We start from the raw sequence: 24,749 nt of genomic DNA on the forward strand, positions 1-24,749 counted from the left end.
GTCTCCTGTGCTGTAGTAGTTCACACCAACTATTAGCTCTGTGGAGAAGTTCACCCAGCAGTTTGGGGCAGACCCTGCCCACTCCCTGGTGTCCCCAATAGCTGTATAGCTCCAGCTGAGCAATGGAATTGGCTTGCCAGCCTGAAATTACACCAACCAGGCTGAGCAGCTGGCACACATAGGAGCAAGATCTGGTTTTTAGCCTAAAAAGAAATTCCACTTCAACAGAGGGCAAGACAGTGCCTGCAACACTGCTAAGTGCAATGCCAAGCTTAGCTGAGCAAAATCAGACCTGCACGAGAGCTGTACAGCAGTTCCAGGCTGAACTCCCCCACAAACCTCAGAACTCTCCTTACAGCATTATTTTAGAATCTGAATCTCACAACTCAACCCGGGTTATGGGAGTTAAGCACTACTCATGGAAAAAAAGAACACGTAAGGAGAAGTGACCCCTAACCTGACAGCTCTGGAAACAAGTTGCATACAAGGGCTACACAAGAGACAGCAATGCTGCCATTACATAGGAACAAACATGGATTTGAATTTATGGCTCAGTTTATGTCCCAGTGCACGTGCACATGCTTCTGTGTGGGGGAGAGAGAGAATGCACACAGACACTTGCACACAGAAAGCTTCTCACGATAAATTAAATTTAGTAAGCAGCCATCAGAATCCACACTTAACCCAGCCATTATTGAATCAGCAGATGAGTCCATGTGAGGATGTGGAAAGAAGTGAAAGTACTAGTTTAAATTAATTAGACAATAGCTCAGGAGAAGCACTGCATTCCTAAGCAGATGAAAACAGATGACATTTGCTCAGGTAGAAACTGGCATATGAGCAGATGCAGCCAGCAAAACTGGATTCAATTAAGAGAAAAGAAGAAAAGAACTGGAAAGGAACTCAAATGCCGAGAGAAGAAAATTCAACTCAACGCAGTGTGAAGAGGAAGCCAACAGAACAGTTTCAGAGATGCTGGCGATGTGGTCAGTGACAGCCAAGGAAAGCACTCCAAAGGCTTTATAAAAAACAAAAAAACCCAGGTGAATTACATGCCAGGAGTATAGAGAACTGTGGGTAAACCAGTATTACCAAATAGTACATTCACAGAAGGAAAAGGTACATAGCTTTGATTGTCCCAAACTACAACAAACTAGCAACAAGCTGTCACAAGTCACATCAGACACATATCCAAGGTGAGGAAGGTGCAGTCAGTTCACTCTTGTGCGCTGTTTAAATCACTCCCAAGGATGAAGAAGATACATTCAGCTCCGCTTCTGCCCGGCAGGAGTTGAACCCACACCTTCCAAACAACCCAGTGTAAATATCAGTGGTACAAAGAGCAGAGTCAGCTCCTTCAGCCTAAGAAAACCTCAGTGTGCACTGGCATGGAGGACTGTGAGCCCCCAGCATTATTCTGCAGCAGTAAAGCTCAATAATCACACCCAGGAAAGGCAACTGAGCAAACCCCCAGAATACAGCCAGGGCACTTTTCCAGGTGAGACCCACCTAGGGAAGCAAAGGCCGAGCATTCAGAAAAAAAGAGCCCTAGGTAGTGAGAAAACCCACCATTTTGGTGAGGAGTAGAAATATTGATCCAGGCCCACAGCAAAGTCTGTAACTCCTGGGCTACCACCACTGATTTACAGTGCATCATGATTTAAAAGGAAGCTTAAAGAGAAAAAATAATGCAGACATACTGCTTGCCATTTGGAGGGCAAATGCAGGGAGAGACAACTCCCATGCTGGAATCAGTGACAAAATAATCAGGTACAATCAGATTTGTCTTGAGACTTGCAGCCCAGCAGATAACCCTTTTTACAACTCTTAATAGAATTTGCTACTAATTGCTACCTATCCAAACCTTCCTTACTTAACTCAATTGGGCACCATACCTAAAATTCAAGAGATTTACATGGAGTTTTGTTTACGGAAGGGCCTTCATTTCAACTACTTAAAGGTGATACAAAAACATGACAGACCTAAAATACCTTTTCTTTTAGAAACCCAATCTACAATTCCAATTGGTGAAGACACCTCTTGTGGCATAGAGACAGACAAGGATAATGCCCTGCTCCTGAATGAATACATTAAGCTGCACTACAGATTTCAGCAGAAATTAAATTTAATAGCAGCCAGAGTTCTGAAAATGCCTGTTAAATCCAGAGCAACGTGGTATCTCAATATGTTAACCCAGTTTAGGAGGCTCTTACAAAACCAGCATTTTCACAGAGCAGTAACGTGAGCAGAACTCCATAGGTTAGATTATTTTCAAAATTCTTTATGAGAAGAAAATGGAGTAAATTAATGGCCAGCCTTGCTCCTGCCTGCTAGGAGCCCTGGCAGACAGCACAGCAGTTAGCCTCCTGTAACACCTTCACTGTTGACTCATTTGTGAGTCATCGCATTTTTAGCAGAGACATCACGTTGCAATCCTGTTGTTAGGAGCCAGAGACATTCTGTAAGAAACAATGTATGCATTTCCAGAGCTGATTCAGACCCGTGTGCAACGGCAGAATAATAATAATGTGCCGGCATCCGTGTCTCCCCTTCTCCCCCAGCCTCCCCAGTGGTCTGACTGCTGGCTTTATATAAGCTGCCATTTTTAAACTGATGATTTTTCTTTTCTCTTTTTGTTTTACTGTTTTTTTCAGATTGTCTATTCTACTTGTTTAAACTGCACCACTCATACAGAATGTATAATTCAATAAACTTCATTCCTGGAAGGTAAAATAAAATAAATTTTTTTACAAAACAAATTAATTTACAGTGTTTATCAGGAAAAAAATCTCCTGGGTTGGCAGCAAGAAGGCAAAGTTAGAATTGCAGAATGTTGGGAATTCATAAAGATAGATAAACAGAAGTCAAAGGAGATACATCAAATTGCACCCGGCAGCCCATGGTAGAACTGCCCAACTTCTTTACAAGAAAAGTAAATGCATACCAGTCTCAATCCTAACAAAAATCTCAACAATAAAAGGTAGATTGGAACTGGTTAGAATTAGCTCTCTCACGAAAATGCAGACAAATGAAGAGACGGTACCCATCCAAAGTCAGCCTTTAACACAAAGGCACTAACAAATGCCAGGTTCCCAGCTGTTCCTGACATTTCCCTGATGTTTATAGCATTCTTCTGGATGCTGTACATTTCTCTCCTTAGAAAAAGCATACTAATTTGCAGCATAAAATACACCAATTTGGGGTTTAGTGGGAGCTGTAGCATAGACCACTGCATTTTGATGCACGATACACTACAATCTCTTAGACTTTAAGAGATGAAGAAGACTTGTTTTGATAAGACCCTTAAGTAAAAAAAAGGTCTTCCCATGAAAAAAAAAAATCTTCTGGAGCTTAGATGTGGGAATATTAATCAACTCATTGTAAGGCCAAATTTTACCAGAATTAAATGCAGTGCTTCACAAGACAATTTGGCTGGATTGCCAAGAAGCAGCTCATAAACAAGCAATGAACCTCAGTACAAACATACCTTTAATGCTTGGGAACAAAAGTCCTGGTGACTTCCAGTAATATTTATGTTCTCTGGAGACAAAACCCTTTTAGACTCTGGAGTCAGTTAAGGCAAGGCAGAAAAGATGTGCTTAGGCAGAACCTCGGTGTCTGCGCCCACTGCTCCATTATGGAAAACCCTTCTCCATTGCTGCTTCCCAAAATTCAGTTGCCTGAGCAACTGGGATCAGGCCTTGTAAACCAGGCTGTGAACATGCACAAGCAGCCCCAGCACACACTGAGGAGGTAAGGCTTGGCACAGAATGCACAGACGGCTGTGCTGCCTTTAAAACCCAGACAACAAAGAAGGAGCTGCTACCCTTTCATCCAACAGCCTAGCAGAGAAAAGAAGGATGGGTCAGGCTGAAGGAACCACAGTGAGTCAAGCTGGTGCCATCTCGGTGATCCAGCAGGGCCATCCCAGAGCACAGGGCACAGGATTGTGTCCAGACTGTTCTGGAATATCCCCAGTGAGAGGGACATAACACTGGAAGAAGTTTTTCCTTATGTCAGTGGAACTCCCTGGGATCAGTCCCTGCCCGTTCCTCTGGTGCCATTGCTGGGCCCCCCGGAGCAGAGCCTGGGCCCTGCTCGGAGCCCTCCCTGCGCACAGGGACACACAGGGCTGAGGGCCCCTCTCAGCTGGGGCTCCTCTCCAGGCTGAACAGCCCCAGCTCCCTCAGCCTTTCCCTGTCAGGGATGCTCCAGGCCCTAAATCATCTCCTCAGCCTCCACTGGCCCCTCTCCAGGAGCTCCCTGTCCCTGTCCTGAGGATGCCAGGACTGGACACAGCACTCCAGATGTGCCTCCCAGGGCTGGGCAGAGGGACAGGATCCCCTCCCTCAACCTGCTGGGAATGCTCTTTCAAATGCATCCCAGGACACCATTGGCTTTCTTGGCCTCAAGGGCACAGGCTACAGCTTCAGCCCTTCAGTCACAAGGATTTGTTTATTCACCTCCCATTTCCCTGCTACTCAGACTTCAAATTTTGCTGGGGTCGATCCACTTCAACCTCCCCCCTCCAGATTTACTTCATAGGCAGTATTTCAAAATTAATTGCTTCAAAAGATGGAAAAGAAGATGCCTTTGCAGTGATCCAGTTAGGCAGTGACCAGGCAGAGGAAACACTAGATGATAACCACAGAGCAAGGAAAGCCTGCGTGCTCCAGCTTATGTGCTATTGGATACAAGATTGACATAGCTGACCCTTAAAGAACTCAAAATATTATAAGATTCTTTTACTTTTGAGGGACAATTCAATATACTGCATCATTGTGACATCAAAGAAATTCCTGCACAGGGATGTGAAGTTTCGCTACTTGGTTGTTTGAGGGCAGAATAAAGGCTTAAATATCCATTGCTGACTCACGGCATTTCCAACAAGACTGTAAAGGGGTGCAGGATCCAAAGGGATTTCTACCACACTAATAGAGCCTGTAGACTTGGATTTACATGGAGGTGTTACCAAAAATTGCTAGAAGTTCTTTCACAAAACATCTCTCACAGGAAAGTGCTGACTGCATAAATTAAAATTTCCACAGAGACATCAGTTTTGATCATCAATCAGCTTTGATTACTTTTTTATTGGAAGCATTTCTCTAATGTGATTTATCTGGTCTGGGTTTTTAGCTGAAACCACTACCCAGGAGGAATAAGCCAAACTGATAGTGAAGCCACCTTTAACATTCATGTTTAGATTACTCTTGTGCTCTCATCATTACACAGTCCAGGGAATATTTAACTACTTAGATGAACTGAAATGGCTATAGATGGAAACCCTATACCATAAACGAGTATGGTGTGGTACAACTGAGGATTGGTCCCTCAGTGACAAGGGCCTAACACCTACTCACTGGGGAATGCTGGAACTGATCTTGATTTCCATTCCAAAGTTCCAAAGGCCTCAAGTTTCATTCTAATACAAAAGAGCAACAACTGGTGGAATTTCTGTCCTTTCATAGGAGAGAATTCTCATTTCTGTAGACAGCTTAGCTGCTATTGCAGTATCACCACTAATGCCAAATATCAGTGAAGATGGAAAACCAATGTTGCCAACTCCTATGAAAGTCTCCATTTTTATTAAAATTGAGTCCTCAAGGCATGTGATTATGTAAGAATCTTGGGTTTCATGTCATGAAAAATCAAAAATTTCTTCCCTGTGCAGAGAAAAACTTGAAAATGTGTCCTCTTAAAGAATAAAAGCCAGAAGGTAAGCAGAAAGAAATTAAATTGAATTTTTTTGAAGAAGATCTCAGCCTTTCCAAGGCTTTCTCATAAATTTGATGGAGGAATGATACTTTTCTGGAATATTTGTTGACTTAGTAACAATAAGATTCCCCCAAGGTTTTAACTCCACTTCCTTCACACACTGTAATCTCCATGTCTGGCCTTGCCTCATTAGTCATAATTAGCTAAAATGCTCTTGATGCTGTACCAGGCAAAGACTGTTACCATGAAGTAACACATTTAAGCTGAGCAGAATGAATACATTTCATATCTGCAGTCAGATAACAAGCAGTACAGCTTCAACTAATGCCACTTTGATGCAGAATTTGAGTAAGTTTCTTATCATTTGCCTTAACATGAGGGAAAACTTTCTAAATTGCCAGTTCCGAGACACATCCTACCTTACACAGGATATGGAAAGCAATCCCAGCAGCTGGAACACATAAGGAAAAGGAAAGCTATGAAGGACTTCCATATGTCAGGCTGTGCTGGGTTAAGAATACAGCATTCCCCAGATTATGTGCAACATATAAATTCCACTTACCAAAGCTTTTCCTTCATTATTACCTTCTGGGTAGTGTGGGTTAAGCTGGAAAAGAAAAGAAGTCAAATACTATCTCGATAGCTTTCAGACATTTCATAACTGGGAGAGAGGGTTTGGTTCAGTTCTCTGTTATGTTTCCACCCTGCAAAAGGACAGTGGAGTATTTAGAAGCAGTGTGAGAGTAAAAGACTGCTTCAATTTCTGGCTGACTTAGCTGGCTATGTCCTCACCTCTAGAAAGAGCATCTTGCAATCAAGCTTGTTAACTCAAGAGGAATCTCAAACAACCAAAACCAAAAAGGACAACGAAGAAAGCACAGTTACTATTCTAAATGCAGCCAGTTAGTCACCCACACACATGCAATCACTTCCAGGATTGACACTGGGCAGATAGATTGAGATAAAAAACTAACATTCTCTATGTCTACTGAGATTTTATAGGAAGACAGTGAACTCAGAATTAACACATCTTTGAAAGAGGAGTGACAATGCTACTAGAGACAATTATTTAATTACACTGTGGTTCTGTTTAACCACTATTAATGGGGATAATATTTTCTATATTATATCAGGATTATCAAGCATTAGTTAATACTAAAGTAATATGAGAAGCTTGGATGAAAGATGCTATACAATAATAAATGTAAAGTATTACTATATAACAGTTCCATATGATTGTACTTTTGACAGGGGAAGTATGTAGTCTATAAGATGAGGGATTATGTAGGCAGATATATTCAGAAATAAACAAAAACACACACACCCACTCACTGGCTGCACATGAAACCTTTCAAGATTTGATTTACATGAAGAAAAAATTTTGCATCAATATTTACAAATGTTCCCTGACACAAGATATGCCATCAAAGTGCTGAAAATGCTTAAGTGAGATTATTAGTTATATAAGGCAATTTTGTTCTTAGGCAATTACAATGTGTATACATCTTACAGATGAGTACTGTCATTTTCTTGGCTTGAATTTGGCATTACCAGTGTGGAAGAGCCAGAAGAGAACTGCACAGGGCAATATGCATGAATCCCAGTGGAACTTTTCAATATCACGTTATCATACATCTAACATTACACAGACAACTGTTGTGAAGAGTTTTTGTTAAGCTGATAAGGCTTTTATTAAAAAATAGTCGTTTATATCTCTTTAACCCCTCAAAAAGCCCACTCCTCTCCACACCATGAGCCTGAAGAAAGGAGGAAAACTTTCAAATCTTTGTCAAATTGCTGAAAATACCTTCCCTGTGTGTCGCAACTTGATGCGCTCACATAGAAATGACCAAAAGGTTTATTCTGTGTCCGTTTCATTTTTTGGATTAGCCACTGTGTTGCCATCACAAACCTAATTCAGAGAGTCTGAAAATTCTAATTCAGAGAGCCAGTTTTCCTCCCTGTGTTGACACCTATCTCAAATCTTGCATTTTTCTCCTCCCTGACATTGTCACAATCTCCCAACTCCAAGTCCCTCTTGCTACTGCTATACAGCAACAAGAATGAGAGATGAACACCAAAAAACTAGAACTCATACATACATGTAACTGTTTTCACATAGTTTTGATTCCTTCTTAAGTTTCCACAGTTCTTTCAGCATGACATTTGTTCATCTGACACCTTAAAATAATCCCAGTGTCCCATTTTTAGCAGCCAAGCTGAGCTCTCTGCTTTTGGTTCCCCATCAAGAAAGAGCTAAAATTAGCAGGCAGTGCCTCTCAGTCCCAGGCACACAGCGTGGCCTTCCAGCACAGGTGCAGAGAAGGTACAGAAAGGCTAAATTTCTATGGTATCTTCAGACATTGCTGGCTGAAGTAAGCAAGAATAAGTCTGGGTCATCTCGGGTTTGTCACTAGACCCAGCACAGAGAACTTGGCACTGAGGACTTGATCCTACAGGTTTTCATTGAAGGGCTTGAGTGAATACAGCTGCCTACCAGTATGAACTGAATTCTGATATCCTTCAGCTGTTTGCTTTTGACATAATGGTGATTTAAAAAAAAAAAAAAATATATATATAGGAATAACAGGAGAAATTAGGAAAAATATCCCTCCCTCAACACTTCTTGCCTTCTTGAAAAATGACTGAACAGACTGCCCTCAAATTTCCAAAATAGTTCACTTGTGGACTGAGGGTGATGGAGACAAAAGGCTCAAGTGAGAAATCAAGTACATCCTTAATGATTTTTCTTGCCCTGCTGTTACAGAAATAATGAAACCAAAAATATGTTGTTTAGAGAAAGTTTTGAGATGCTGATGTTAAACCACAAACACAATGGAACTCAGTTTTTGGGCTGACATCCATGGCCCCATTTTCAGCTCTGCTCAGCAGTTGCCACTTTCATTTGCATTTCAGCTGAGATTGTTGGTGCTGAGGATTTCTAAAAAACAGACCAGTAGCTATTACCCCATGCTATATTCTCCAGGTAGAAAAGGCATAAGTCATCTAGTGTTGTCTGTCATATTACACCTGTTCTGAGTCCCTTTCAATATCCCAGCACAGAATGACCTAAGAACACAGTGACAGTCTCAGCACTCCAAGATCTATTGCTTTTTCTGATTTATATAAGATCACCTCCACGTTCCTCAATAAGCCTCCCAAACAAAAGAAGCCTTGAAAAGAACAACATTAATATTTTTATCTTGCTACTAATGAAATCAAGTAAAATTTTCTGCAGGTGTTTAGAAAGTAAGAATGCTATGCTAAAATAGGCCTCAATAAAGCTCAACAAGTTTTCAAGCTTTTTTGTCATTGGATGTCTTGAAGTTGCAATTTACTGAATTGTAGCTGAAATACAGCACTGAGTATTCCTGGAAAATGCCACTGGAAGGTGCATGCAGCCAATATGCACCAAGAACATGACATATTGCAGACAAGGACAGTCAATATCATGGGGAAGCCACTGCCACCACACAAGGTCATATTTTTAGAGACTAAAATTGTTGACAATTTTGGATTTTAGAGATAGATTTGCAACTACAGAGAAGACAATGCCTTCTTTTACATCTAAATTTAAATAGCCTTTACTCACTCTCTTCTGCAAGGAGCCAAATTCCCAAATCGTGATCTACACAGGATATCTGAAGAGCCTGAAGGTCAAGGGTGAGTGCTGCAGGTGGCCCTCCTGAGCTTAAAAATTCGTGTCTCTTGAACAGATTTCAGGCTCAGCCTTCATACACAGTGGTATGTGGAAAGATTAGATGTCTGAGTGCATACATATATCACCAGCCTCATCCTGTGGGAGCAACAGAAGACCCCTAGCAGAGAGTATGTGTGACAAAGTCAGATTTTACACATGGAAAACTGAGGTATAGACAAAGTCTTTAATTATTTCTGGTTAAAACTACTTTGAAGGGCAAGGAATCTCATTCCTGAATTTTCACCTTGTGACTTTACAAAATCTGTGAAGTCGCATAGCAGGAAGACAACTTTCATCTCTGTGTGTTTGCATGTTACTTCTGGTATTTGGTGCTCAGAGAATGCAAGTGCCCTGCTAATCCTGAGAGGGATTCCACTAGATTAAGCACCAGAAGTTCCAGGCTCTGTCATCTCTACTCATTAAAGCTACTCAAAGTTGTATCTTCAAGTTTTCAAACCCCACGAGTCCACAGTGAATAATTTCCTGGGGTTCTACCATTATGCAGAACATCATCTCACGGGTTATTCCTGGCTCTAATTTTACTTTTGCATCTTTGCATAGCTAGATATCCTTTACAATTCAACGAGTTTGAAATTCCACATTTCTACTGAATGTTATTTTCTTGGAGGAATGCATGGAAAGCACCCAAACAGGCTATTTTTGGACACCCAATTAAGAAGGAGAGAGAGGAGTTTGGAGAAACAAACACCCATGCTGATTTTAATCAAATTTTGTTGACTAGGTAAAGGATATTTAAAGCATCTTGTCAGGGGAAGAATTAGATTGCCAAATTTCAGCTAAATGAGCATTTTAATGACTTGGTTAAAACCTGCATTTATGAAGGAAACTCTGACAGACAAAGAATAAAAGGCTCTAATTCAACACAAGCCAACAGTCCCCATTTCATTTGATAACCAGCCTGTTAACACACAGCCTGTTACCCAGCCAACAAGGGCAAGGGTTTTGGGGAAGAAAAGCCAGGACAAAAGAAAAATAATCCACTTTTCAAATCTTTCATCTTCATTAGGCTTTCTTTGTTCTTTGTTAATGTCAGACTGATTAGCTTTCGATAAATCCAAAGGACTTTTGCACAATTTCAAAGACTTCCAGTGGCATTCAAAGGACTTTTGCCATCTTATTAACTTGCCAGAGAAAGACGGGCTACGACTCTACCTCGATAAACTCCATTCAACCCTGCCTCAGCATCAGCACAGAGCTCCTGATAATCATCATCCAAGGAAAGTTTAAAAATCTCAAAAGGCCTTTTCTTTCAGGATTGTATTTTCCTCATGAGCCATGTCTTAGCAGATCAGACAAGTTTCTAGGGAGCACTGGGAAAGCTAAACCTTTTTGTCTGCTTCGGGCCCCCCGCTAGTCAAAAACAGGAATGAGAAGCAGCTCCAACACCTTCCTGTCCTGACTTTTCACCCTCATTACCAGAAGAAAGATCGTCTTGGTGGCATTTCCAGCTGCTGTGTAAGCAATGGCAGGCCAGCATTTTGCCATGCCTAAATCAGCATAGATTTAAAGGTCTCACATCAGCAGCATAAGCTGGAGTAGCTCCATGTTAGGAGTGGTAACTGGGAAACTCCATTGCTTCTACTGGGATAAGGGCAGAGAACCTGAAACCAGTGCTCAGCCCCACTCAGCCATATCCCATTCTGCAGAGGAAGTCAAGAGAAAGAAAAAGGTCGAAGAGATCCTTTAGTGTCACTTGGATGCTGGACCATAACTTTAGTCTGAGCTTCAGCAGCTCTGTGTCAACCTGTGCTATATAAAAAAAGCATCCTCATCTCTTCAAAAAAGATGTTCTAAATATTGATATCCCATATGCCTTTCAGTGGTCCTCACAGGAGTAACTAGGGATGATTGAATTAGACATGACTGATGTTTCTACTGTTAAAAAAAAAAAACAAAACCAAAAAACACAGGCACACAAAACCCCAAAAACAATAAAAAACAAAGGAGGGAAACCTTGGAAAATTCCATCAAGCATCATAAATAAAGAGGCACAAATACAAATGAATATAAGCTTATCAAGTGATCCTGAAAAAATAAACAAAAAAAAATGCACTTAAGAACAGACCACATGTCTACATTTGCTGTTTTGGAAGACATCAAAATGTAAGATGTGTTTTTAATAACAGAAGTAGGCCTTGTACTGACTAAATGACAATAAATACTGCATTAATATCTTTGTACTTCCTTACACCCAAAGCCTCTATATGTACAAACATGGCCCAAATGCAGCCAACTTTGGGCAGGACTGAAAAAGCTGAACACTCTCACAGGTCACGACTGCAAATTAGTTGGCTTGGGGAAAAAACTTTCCTCTGAGATCCAGATTTATGAAGGTATTTGCACAGACAGATTCCACCAAAGTCAAGACAAGTCAGGTCAAGAAATGTAGCTGCATTCTCAAGACTCTTAAAAACTTTGGAGAAATTTAGCTCTGGGTTTTGCTAAATGGACATATTCTAGATCTGTCACTTTAAAAAGCCACATCCAAGTCTGCAGAACAGGTCAGGCTGGCTCTGTAAATCAGTAATCCATCCTCCTCCTCTGGATCCCCTCTGGATCTCTTCCATCTCTCTTCATGCATAGTTGTAAATTATCCTTCACTCCTTACAGAGCTTTAAAACAAACCCACACTCCTATGAGACAGTGAAAAACAGAAATAAGGCTTACAGTGCTGAGTTCACCCTGTCACCTTTTTCTTATGAGAGCCTTTAAGCAGCAAGCCATATAGAAATTAATCAGAGTGCTGCGTTTAATGAAGCAACACTGTGAAAAACCAGCCCAAAAGGAAGATTTTGAAACAATCTCCAGCTGAGGAGGTCCCTCAGTACCAAGCAATGAAATCCATGAGATGTGTGAAGGCCTTGGTGGATGCTGCCATCTCCTGGCATGTTCTCCAGCTTACAAACTGTTCCTGAGCAAAAGGTGCCTCACATCTCAGTTAAACAAGGCCATTAAAAAAAAAATAAATAAATTTTAATTTAATATTATTTTATTTTATTTGTTACTTGCCACACTCTTCTGAAGGCAGAAGGAACCACAGAGCATTTAACAGTGTTCTCCCTCTCTGCATGACCAGGGCATGAGCAAGTCCTTCTGCAAAGGTTTGTTTCCATGTCACCCAAAAAAGAAAATAAAATTACACTGGAAAACAGTGGTTCCATTGTTGCTTCCTAAATAAAAAAACATCTCTGACAGTAGTCCAATTTCCAACAAGTGGACAGCAAAAGGCCTAAATTATGGACTTCAAATAATCAATCTCAGATGCCTTAATTTTAAAACATCCTATGCAGGACTCCATTTTCCAGCAGTTTAGGAAGTGGAAGAAAAGTCCATAAAACTATAGAGACAGTTTCTTCAGGGCTCCAGGAGTTTAATCCTGGTTTATAGCCTCAAGTTTAGGAACGGATTTCTCTTTTACATTTCTTTTATCTTAGCTAATGCTGAGGATACTGTTACCCATACAATTATGTAATCTTTCTTAAAGTCTCATTAAATGCTTTGTTTTCTATTCTTGTGGGATTCTTGGGACAATCTTTACTATTCAGAAGGCAGGAGAGGATCATTTTCTCTCAATATTAACTTGAGCATGTACTTAGCTATCTTCACCATGATCCAAATCAAGTGATTATTACAACAGGCTTAAATTTACTATGAAGGGTATGGCCCTGGCCATTTGCATAAATGCATATCATAACAATATAATAATATAACAATATAATATATATTGTTATAATGTATCATGACAATATAACATGGCAGGCTAATATTTTTAATCACAGAATCATAGAATGGTTTGGGTTGGAAGGGACCTTAAAGTTCCTCTAGTTCCAACCCCCCTGCCATGGGACTGTAAAAGCAAACTTTAAGAGCAATTCTCAATTTAAAGTGAATGATGTACATAAGCTCCTCTGAAAAGAAAGGGGCAGCTCGGGGCAATTTTGACAGGAAAGTAGAGTGAGGTAATATGGGAAGAAATTAGTCAAGAAAGATAAGAGAAATATGAGTAACTTCTATTGGCCATTGATCCAAGAGTTCTCAGCAAGTGGTTTACACCACAGTGTGGTGAAAATCAGCTGACAGTCCTGCAAGGCTTCAGCAGTTCTTGTTAACCCACCCCAAACACTCGTGCTCTGGTGCCTTAGCTCAGTGACCCTGTTCCAGCACAGACTATTCCCTCTTCCCCATGCCCTGGAGTCCATGCCAACACCACCTCAGGGACAGCACCCTGGGTCACAGGGCTGCAATCCAACAGAAAAAAGGACATTTCTGAAGCCTGTGCTGTCACTGCAGTGCTCCACCACTGAACTACAGCCTTGGTCAGTTGGACTGGACTTCCTGTTCAATTAATATCCACTCATTGTCATTTCATCTCATGTGTATGTAACCCTATGCTCAGCCCAACTGAAATCAATCATTCCCACCTTCAAACGAAACTCCACTGGGTACTTAGTGCTAAAATAATCCTAAAGCTGGAAGGATGCTTCATGTGGGATTTTAAGAACAGAGTTTAGAAACAAAACTCTGATCAGAGTTGATCCATTTTATAGCTTAAACCCTGCCCTTCCACTCTTACAGAGAGAGGAAGGAGAACTCTATAAGAAAGCCACAGAATTTTTCCACAGCAGTAATTGTTTATGGCCATAATTCTGGAGAAGCACAGAATGTGAACATTCAAGCTGCCATTTTACCTGCCTTATCCTAATTCATTTAGTTTAGTAGAGCTAATTTGGTGTTGAAGACCTCACCAGATTTACTGCCATATTTTGGCCAAGGTCTCTACTAACTCTAATCTATTCAGCTAAGAAAAACAGAATTATCACAGACTTTTCCTTGCAAATTCTGCCCTGTGAATATGTACATGCTCACAAGGTTTCACAAGCAACATACTGTGGCTTATCTGTTGTCTACTGCAATATCTGAGACCAGCATGTGATTTGATACATGCATATATATATATTTTGTAATTATTTTAGCCACACCTGAGAAGTTGAATATGAAATGACAGACTCATCCTGCATATCTTGTGTGGGCACACGTATCTGTTTAACAGCCTCATACAATAGTTTCAGTATGAATTGCCCAGTTTAGAAATCACAGAACTGGAGCATGTGGAGAACAATATTAAGAGTGCATGTTTTGGTTCAGCACAATTGATAAGCTGATATTCAGTTCAAAGAGACTTTTATCTTGGCAATTTAGAATATTGAAAAGGTTATGTATGTTCATGAGAAAGGCACAGCTGTGTGGTCCCAAACTGCAGCATCTGCAAGGCTGTTCAAGCAAGCTGCAGCTCACTCCCACACACACTCAGATAGCTTTGGGTGCCTTCTACATGTGCTACATGCACTGTAAAGGCTTTTGGGAAAATCTTTGTTACTTTGAAACATCCAATTTTCACCTAACCTTGCAGCATCTCTTTATAAATGTAAAGCTTGGAAATAACTTAGGTCATTTTGCTGTAACCAGGGCTATAAAAAGGATCTTCTGCAGAACTTTTTCTAAAAGACTGCTGATTCTGTGAAGATGAGAATAAAACTCTGTTCTGAGAATGAAACTCAGCAGCCTGGATCTTAGCTGGTGGCTTAGTGCCTAAATCTCCTGCTGAAGATCTGGTTCAGCTCTTTTGGGTGCAAACAAGCCCTTATGATACTAACAGCCGAACTCCTGCTGTCTCCAAAGAAGACAATTTCTCTTTCCAATTTTTCAGCTGAGTATTTGCTTCCACTTTTTTGGGAACGTCTAAGCCTGTGGCTTAAGGTTCCCTAATGTCAGACATCATTACCAACTACCCAGATTTCCAGTGTCCCAAATCTTACCACCAAACATCAAATCCTTTCTTCAGCATATTCCTCCTGTGTCTTAAGAAATTGTGTGAGAGCACACAGACATCTGAGTGACCCAGGATGCGCAGAGCAGCAGAGAAATGGCAATGCAGATTTGTGGAATCACCGAGTGTCTCCCACTGTGATTCCTTCAGCAGTGGGTCTCTCAGGGTGGCTCACCTTCAGCCCAAAGTCTGGGAGAAGGATCTAGGCTGGTTTAAGGTATTAGTAGGTCTTAAAGAACTTCAAAGCACAGTAATTAAAATTAGGCTAAATAATGCCAAGTGCAAAGAGGATTAAAGGAAATACTACTTCTTGAGACTTTGTCAAAAGTCAGAGATATCAGAGGTCTTTGAAAGGCAACAAAAGTTGGACAACTGATTGTACTTCTAAGGAACATGGAGTTTAGGATTTACACATCCTGACTTCATCCTCTCAAGTTTATAACAATTAGATTTACAAGTACTCACCTATTTTTTTTTTACTGAACAACTGTATTGCCTCACTTTTTTTTTCTTTTTAATTAATTCACTTACTGTAGTATTGAAACACCTTTATCAGCTTCAGCTTTAAATTCCTTAATTCTCTGAGGCAAGTATCTTCAATTTTCTTAGTCCCCAGATCATCCCCTGGCCTTAACAAGCTGCAGGGGCATCCCTTCACAACGTAGTGAAGTGGGACCCACCAAATCCCAAACCACACTGACCAGTTACATCTGGCACAGGAAGACTCCAAGAAAAAAGGGAAGGCACAGGCCGCTCACACAAGGTACAAGAGGAGAAGAGGGAGGCACCGAGGTGAAGGACAATTCTGCTCCTTGTCTGAGACTTGAGCCATGCAAGACTCCACTGCAGAAGCCTCCATGGCACACATCAAGTTGATTTAAGGGAGGATGAAGTAAGAAAAAAGACAGTTATAAACAGTGATGAATCCTGATTTACAACAGCTCAAACTGCAACAGAAATTGCATCATTAGCCAACAACAGAATGCTTAAAAGATTTGTGAATTTTCTTCTTGTATTTGTACTTATTATTCCACTCTAGACATCTTTATCATAGAGGCTTAAACAAAATCAGGTCATGGCAATGTGTGACGCTGCTGGTAATCCATACCATGAGTAATCTCCCTGTGCTGCCAGAGCACAGATAAGTGTTCAGTAGGCTTTGCCCAATTGATTTAAAGTTAGGTCACGCACACGAGGTGTCTGCCTGCCTGTTCGTAAATCTTTGACATGTCTGGCTGGCTGGTGTGTTGTGCCTGACATATGAACTGTGCAAAATACAGTTCACAGGGTTTTATTACAGCAGTACCTTTAATATCTCTACCACAGGTATTTTACACCTCATAGACAGTGTCACTAATGCAGCTCTCCAGTCAGTAATGCAGCTCTCCAGTCCCAGCATATCACCTCTGTTCAACCCAAAAGCTCTTCCAGCTCTCACTCCACTGTTGCCAATTATATTCTCCATATTACAAGTCTGCCTGATGGGGATTTCCTTTCCAGAGGTAGAGAGGACCTAAGCTCAGGTTTGACATTCAGTGCAGCATGACACATCTTCACCTGAAGATTTTTCACCTAGAAATCCCCCACACAGATCAACGGTGGGAGAAGGAAGCCCATCAGTGTGTTCAATCCCTTTCCTGACTCTCCATCAGCTTAGCTAGTAAAATCTTCTTACTGGGAGCAGAAAGGAAAATACTCCCACTCTTAGGTGGGAGTAGTGGTTGCCTCTTGAAAATTAGCTATCATTAGCAGTCCACTGTTTATGTTTTGATAGTGGCCTTGACATAACTAGAAATAAATGAAGGTTTGATAGCTCCTGTTTGTTCTTCCTCTGAATTCAATGCAGGCTGTGACAGGAGCTGGAAAATGAAAGCAGCACCCTGGGAATACTAAGGAGTTGTCTGGATACAGAAGTCACACTGCTGTAAATCTAACTCAACCCAGTCAGAGCAAATCTCTTTTCAGGGGTTGCCTCACATACAGTGATTTATAACTTTCTTCTTGCAGTAAATTTTTGCACTCATACTTCAAAGCATAAGTCAAAAGAAGCAATTCTAACTAAATCAGTGGAAAAAAACCCTACTTTTGACTCCATTGATAAAACTTGGACACAGACCTGTGTTAACATGGATTAGATGTGACTCAAGAAGTTGACAGCTTCTTGCAACCATTAAAACATCCAAGGCTGTACCATTTCATACACTTGGTATTATCTGCTGTATGCAGCTCGTCAAGAGCCATATTTTATTTTTAAGGAGTCTTGAAAGATAATAAGCTGCTCTTTTGGGGAGTCACAATACTCTTTTGCCTTAACACAAAGTACCAGACAAACCAGTAACCAGACAAGCTGCAAGATCTTCCTTCTCCTCTGGGACCTTCTGTTCCATCAAAAGGGGCAAAGACTTCCTCAGCTCTTTTTTTATTCAAATTTTAGACAAAAGGCAAGAGTGCAATAGCAGAACCCTGCAGACTATATAATCACAATGAACTCACATGACACCAACACACAGTCACAACACCACTCCAAAAATCAAGGGCAAACAGAAGCAGAGAGATAAATGAACCCAAAGGGTTTTCAGTGTAAACGCGGTGGATATTTAACAGTGGTGTTTGCCCTGAATTCCCTGGGTGCAGTATGACCCAGCAGGGGCCCAGTGTGGGATCTTTTTGGAGATCGACCCTGCAGACCCACACATCACAGCAGTTCTGAACCAGCAGGACTTGGTTAGGCAGCACACAAACACTTGTTCAGCTGGCATTCTTACCTCTGCAGCCAAGTAGTTTCCAGTTGCCAAATGCTTAAATCTAAACAAGCTATTCCACTGTCCTGCCCCTCCCCGGCAAGGGTCATGGTGGACAACCTAAAAGAAGAATTTAGATTTTAATCATGTTCTTCAAGATCATACTTCAGATCACTGACATTTCCTGCACCTCACTCCAAATAAAAATATGCAAACTACACCATTACAGCCTGCCAAAGAGAGGAATTCTGTGCTTACACAAAGCTCACCATAGATAACAACTACTTACATTTACTTTTTGCCAAGTGCCAGGAAATACTCCTATTATTTTCCATGCCTTCATTAATCTATTCCCTGCAAACATGATGAGCCAAATTTTGCTTTTTAGTGACATGGTGTGAATCTGCAGCTCAAGAAAGTAAGGAGAGCTGTTCTACACCACTAGGCACTACTTAAAATTCAAACCATCTTACATTATTTTACCAATTACACCAGCTCTATTTTTGACAACACTAGGGGCTTCTGAAAATTTTTTATTCAAGTGATATATCCTCATATCATCTGAAATACCCCAGGTTATTTCTTTTATCCCTTGACTGAGTTGTAGGTCATTTGCTTTCTTCAAATGTAGCAGTGTCTGTCTCTTAAGGAGGAATCTCCAACAACTACAAGTGCAATACACTCTACTCCAGACAATCCCTACCCAGACAAAAATCAACCATTTTTCTGAAGACTCTGTTCTAAATGCACAAAGTTTGTTCATCACACAAGAACTTTTGGGTATAGGAGTTACATTATTGTAATAGCAAGGATTTGAGACCTACCAATTTCCAATGTTTCTCAGTCAAACAAAAATATGTTTGCTAGTTCTCTTCTCAAAATCACCCCCCATTCATGACACCACCTTTATTCAGGTTAACTTTAAACAAACGTTGCTGTGTTGTATGATGTTTGGGAGATTTCCTGTAAGCCATGGATTTCCATTTTCTATACTGCACATGAAGTGAAACGTAAACATGCAAAAGTCAGGATAGATCAGTGTCCTTTGATTGGCTTTGATAAAATCACCCCATTTACGTCAAGTCTGAATTTGAAATTCAACTCTTCCTCATTTTAGTGCAGGCAAATTTAGTAAGAAAGCCTCCTCTCTCCACACACACAGAGCAATAAAGCAGCTCTCCAGGGTTCATCCTACACAAACCACTTCATGAAATAATAATAGTCACAGGGAGGTGTGTGATGATATCAGGAGCCTATGAATGACTCATGTTGTGGTGAAGTTTTTTTACTGAACCCTTGCCTTCAGGTCCTAAAATATTTATAAAAAGAAGAAAAAAATACCTCTATTTCCCACAGTGCTTTAGAACTTGTTGCAGACGTGGCTGACTGACGTAAAGTAGTGCGGAGGAAAATGTGTTGTTTCTTCTCATATTCATCACAGGTCAGAAACTTCTCTTGCTCTGCATGAAACAGCCTCACAACATCTCCCTAAAGAAATATGAAAAAGAAGCACTGTTAAGTGGTAGGCAAAGCCACCAGACTCATTTTCTATTTGTAACAGCTCCAGTGATGCCAGCAGAGCTGATGGGAAGAAAACGCTTCTGAGTTTCCTGTTGCTGGAGCAGGTACCAAGTGAAGAGCATTCAGTCTGCAAATCAAATGGGATAATTCATCCCTGTAGGAGACTCATGGCCTTTTGGGAAAGCAGAACTTGTTTCATAGCATCACAATGAACAGCAGGCAACAATTAACCTAAAGGTGATTTTTAATTCTAGTTAACTTTACTAACTTGATTTTTTTTTTCATTTATAATCCCTCTTATTATTTAGGGAAAGTGAAGAGATTTATCTAACATTATATTATCTCATCTCTCCTGCTCTGCAATCAACATCAACACCCCTCTCTATTTCTTCGGCTGGAATAATTTTTGTTTCCTCCTGCCTCTCCCCAAGACTTGAAACACTATCCCTAAATGGGTCTACACAAATATACCATTTTCCCTTTCAAATTCTTCCTCAAGAAGTGCTGGTACCTTGACACCTACTGAAAAATAGCCAGTTGATAATGATTTATTAAGGTACATGTGAGGACAAATTAAACTTATGAAAATGTAAATTATCTCAGAGATTAATCTACAGGCATGAAACTGTGCAATACCTCAGCATGTAAAGCTACATTGTCTTATTACAGCTATTGTCATCTATAAGCCTGTAATACCACTTTGAACATCTCCATAAAGTCCTTCTTTCTTCTTTTATTCACCAGGTAATATTTCTCCACAGTCAAATATAGTAAGACTTTTTGTATTCAAAAAACAATTTAAAATTCATACTTACTCCTTTCAGTACATCATCTCGGTAACTACTGAATTTCATGAACAAAGTTATTTTCCAGCTTGTGTTACAGTTGACAGCATTTACCTTTAGAAAACAAAACCAACAAAACAACAAAAAAACCCAATTATAGTATTAGGGGATGTTACTATCTTTTTGAGACATTCCATTCTTCTGAAGAACCACACCACATCTAGGATGGCAGGGGACATGGCTTAGCTACATATCTGTACAGTTTCTAACACGGGTCCTGAAGCTCTCAAGTGTTAATGATGGTGATATTGAAGAAGGCTGAGTGGGCAAAATGCTGCTCTCTTTGCTGACAGCTCACCAAGAACACCCTAAAGGGATGCTGAACGAGGACTTACTCTCACACCAGTCAGAGTTTGAGATACTCAAGCAAACCTCACAGAGTTTTCAGTGCCAGGCATCACTGCACTGAGAATATTTCATGTTGGGTTTTTGAGGCTAAGCTGGAACCAGTGTTTAATGCTGGCTTTGAGCTCATGGTGGGTTCTGGTTACCAGTAAAGACCAACATATCACAGAATCACAGAACGGCCTGGGCTGGAAGGGATGTTAAAGATTACCCAGTGCCACCCTCTGCCATGGGCAGGGACACCTTCCACTATCCCAGCTTGCTCAGAGCCCCATCCAGCCTGGCCTTGGACACTGCCAGGGATGGGGCAGCCACAACTTCTCTGGGCAACCTGTGCCAGGGTCTCAGCACCCTCAAATGAAACAATTTCTTCCTCATATCCAATCTAAACCTGCTCTCTGTCAGTGTGAAGCCATTCCCCCTTGTCCTGTCACTCCAGGCCCTTAAAAAGAGTCTCTCTCCATCTTTTCTGTGGGCTCCCTTCAGGCACTGCAAGGCCACAATGAGATCACCCCAAAACCTTCTCTTCTCCAAGCTGAACAATCCCAATTCTCTCAGCCTTTCTATAACACAGATCAGCAGTTACCCCTCCTGCCCCCCTGAACTCACCTCTTTGCAGCCAGGGTTATCTAGAAGCTCAATGTTGCTGGCATGCAGAGGCTGTCCTGCATTGACTGGCATGAGAACAACTTTATCTCCCACCACAACCTGAAAGTCAGAAATAAAATGTCATTTAGACCTATGTAGTTATCCAATAAAATGAAGTAATGTAGCATACTTAGAAAATTACTCAAATGCATGCTTTGAGAATGGCACTCAGTGAATTTATCTGCAGACAATTCACACAGCAGCTCTGTTCACCTACAATCACTTGGGTTCAAGATTTCCCACTAATGAATCCTCACATTCCCAATAAGCATGTCCTCTGGTTCAGCAGAAACTCCAGACCATGAAATAGATATGAATCTACAAATTCCAGGAGCAGCTCAGTTCATCTGAAAGTTACATTAAGTTCTCTTTATGCCAGAGAAAGCTTAGAAAGTAATCACGAGCCCCCAGCTCTGTGGACCATCTGCTGGCAAATGTCCTGACAGGCTCAGGAGTTCTGTGATTCAGACTGCTTGACTGCAATCTAGAAAGGAACAGAAATCACTGGAAATTCAAAGAGAGGTGAACACACTCCATCCCCTCTGCTGTTGCTCCCTAAATGGTGTTTGAGCTCAGCACAGGCAGCAGGTACAACAGCTGAGAGACCTTCTCTCTACAAGAGGAATTCCTGGCTTGCTCCCTGCAAGCAAATTCCTATGCCCTTGCAATTCTTTGCAATATACAAAACAATACACAAAATTTTTTTAACCTAAAAACTGCTCGAGACATGCATATGGAGAATTCAATTCATGCCTTGAAGGGGTAAAAAATAAATAATAAAAAAATATCAATCCACATAAATTGGCTGGCACTGGTTCCTGATTTGCTTACATTGTTCACAGCAATTTTAAGCACACAAAGACACGAAGACAAGTGGCTATACGTGATTTTTTTACTATATGAAATGCTGCACAAGCCATGCTTTCTTTTGGAACACAAATAAACAAAAACACTTTCTCCATTGATCAGCACATTTCCTATGAAAAAGCTGAGCCCAGTTCAGCCTTGTGCAACTTCAATGCAGGTGAATTTGGCCTACTCATCGCAGAGGTGAAAAGGAAGGTTTGCCTGTTCTTTACCAACACAGCCAAAATAAACAGTAGCATAAGACAGCATCACCATGCTCAGATCACACACAGAAATCCTACTTGATCCAAGTCAGGGGAACAAGTTCACTAACAGAACCAAAATAATGACAAGATGCCTGTAAGACATATTTCTTATGCAATACATTCCTGCATGCCATGCTTCACACAGACATTACTTACAGCCTGTTTTAAGAAGTTATGACCAGACAACTCATTAACCAAAATACCACCAGGTTTGCATCCTGCAAAGTGGAATCAGGACTTCAAAATTGTTGCATGTACACCAGGACTATCACAACTTAATTAGAAAGAGAGCAGATCATTAAGCATCTTATTTAAAAAGGAAAAAAACCCACTAACATGGCAGATAACTGCAATGCAATCCACAGAGCACCAATCCTGCTATCTGGGCATATTTTGATGTTCAGCCCATCTGGAACCAGCTCTAGCCTTAATCAGTCCTATCTTCCATTGAAGAGCAGCTTCAAAATAACAAAGACTTAATAAAAGTCTGCAGAAAATATTGCAGTTATGCCAATTACTGTAAATTTTCAGTCATATTATTTCATTACTTCCATTGATTTGCAAAATTAATGAGTTGCTAATGAAGCTAAGCTAACCTTTCTTTCAGAAAACTAAGTTCTAAAATATTTCACAAGGCTAAAAAACTGTGATCACTTACCAGAAGAGTCACACATATGACTTCCTGTATCAGATTCCCAGATTCCTTTCCTTTTAGGACATATGGCATATTTAGCTCTACCTTGTCTGCATTACCTGACACAGTAGCAGCCATCCAAGCAATAATTCAATACTCACTTCTATTGTTTAAAAGACTTTATAAAACATGTTTTCTTAGGGAATTTCCTCATTATAGCACAGAAATATAGTTTAAAAAAGACAACAACGAAGTTTCTCAACAGAGTAAGGACCTGATATACCAAGCCAGCTCCATGAATTGAAAGGTTTCCATGTCTAGGAGTAACTGAAAGGGAAGGAGCGGGTACAAGGCTGGAGTGCCTCTCAATCTGTGAGAGGCAAATGAGGATTTCCCCCATCACTTGCTACTCCTGTCCTCTGTGAAACAGTTGCCTGGTATGTGTATCTGTCAAAGAGGTAGAAATGTACAAAAGCACTTATGAGAAAGCTACCAGAGGACTAATGTTTATCGCTGGAAATTTGCAAAGAAAATTGTCAAATCCATTTTGGCCTAGTAAAAACAAGAAACAACTTCCCTTTGTAAATTCCCTCTGTAAATTACAATGGCAAGTTGCCAGCTCTGATAAATTACAATGGCAAGTTCCCAGCTCTGAAAGGGAACCTGGTAACAGAAAATGAGCAGCAGGCCATTCCAAAGGAACTTAATCCACTGAGTTAGGAATAAGCCTAGGCCAGTTTGCCACAGGGCCCTCATGGCTCAGAGACTGTCAGATAAATCCCCACAGGGAATGGACTAGGAAAGGGGTCTGCGGAATGAGATGTTACAGCCATCACTGCAACGATCTGCAATCTTTTTAGATCAGCAAATCTGCTTCCAAACCCTTATGTGCGCACAACAGTGGAAAATGGAATCAAAATCTCTCTAGCACTGAGGATGATTTTGAAGGCCTAGGATCATTCTGCTGCTCTCAGCTGTAAGGGCTCACAGTGGCCTTGCAGGTGACAGGCAGGAATCCCAGGTACTCCCTCTGGAGAGCATGACACATATGTATTTTCCAGGCATGAGAAATTAAAAGATGCTGAACTGATGTTATTCTAAGAAATTAAGCCAAAACCATAAGTCACCCTTTTTTCTCTCCAAAGAAGGAAAATAAATACCAGGCTAATGTTTGAGCCACATTTGTTTACCCCAGCTGAAAAGCCATGCAGAGGCCCCCCTGAGGGCTATATTTGCTGTATTTCTCTGCAACAGGCTTTGGGAAAAAGGAAGATTTTCACATAGCCTTTTGATCACTACGTGGAGCAGGGAAAGACTGTGACTTTAGGGATATTTGACCAGGAGCTGGGAATGCAATCTTTCTCCTCTCCACAACAGATTGCAAAAGGAGTTGCAAGCAACCACACTCATCATCCTGGAGAGTATCCCAAGAGCTGGGTAACCACAAAGTTAATGAGAGAAAATACATGAAAGAAGAGGCATTCCCTTCTACAATCCTGAGAAGGCTTTCACTGATTATGCACAGGGGAAAGCAGCCAAACATTCCAAGCCAGGTCTACAATATAAAACCACACAAGTTCATCATCGTGTGGCCTTCCCAGAGGCAGATCTGAATTCTCCACAGCGGGCACTCAACCACG

General features: G+C 40.9%; 1 protein-coding gene across 9 annotated transcripts in view; it reads right to left on the reverse strand.

Annotated features, from left to right (window-relative positions):
- Nucleotides 1–24,749, reverse strand: part of ITPR2 (inositol 1,4,5-trisphosphate receptor type 2) — a 246,210-nt gene that overhangs the window by 183,185 nt on the left and 38,276 nt on the right. For 6 of the 9 annotated variants that reach the window (XM_069003280.1, XM_069003275.1, XM_069003277.1 and 3 more), the window contains 5 exons: nt 21,325–21,423; nt 20,341–20,424; nt 19,346–19,492; nt 18,029–18,124; nt 6,278–6,322 (listed from right to left, as the gene is read on the reverse strand). In XM_069003280.1, the coding sequence (XP_068859381.1) occupies nt 6,278–6,322; nt 18,029–18,124; nt 19,346–19,492; nt 20,341–20,424; nt 21,325–21,423 (471 nt within the window). Of the gene's footprint in view, nt 1–6,277; nt 6,323–7,817; nt 8,138–12,103; nt 12,127–18,028; nt 18,125–19,345; nt 19,493–20,340; nt 20,425–21,324; nt 21,424–24,749 lie in introns of those variants that run through there. The other 3 variants (XM_069003276.1, XM_069003283.1, XM_069003284.1) reach the window with 3 other exon arrangements.

The sequence above is a fragment of the Aphelocoma coerulescens genome, chromosome 1A, assembly GCF_041296385.1.
Source record: "Aphelocoma coerulescens isolate FSJ_1873_10779 chromosome 1A, UR_Acoe_1.0, whole genome shotgun sequence".
NCBI lineage: Eukaryota > Metazoa > Chordata > Aves > Passeriformes > Corvidae > Aphelocoma > Aphelocoma coerulescens.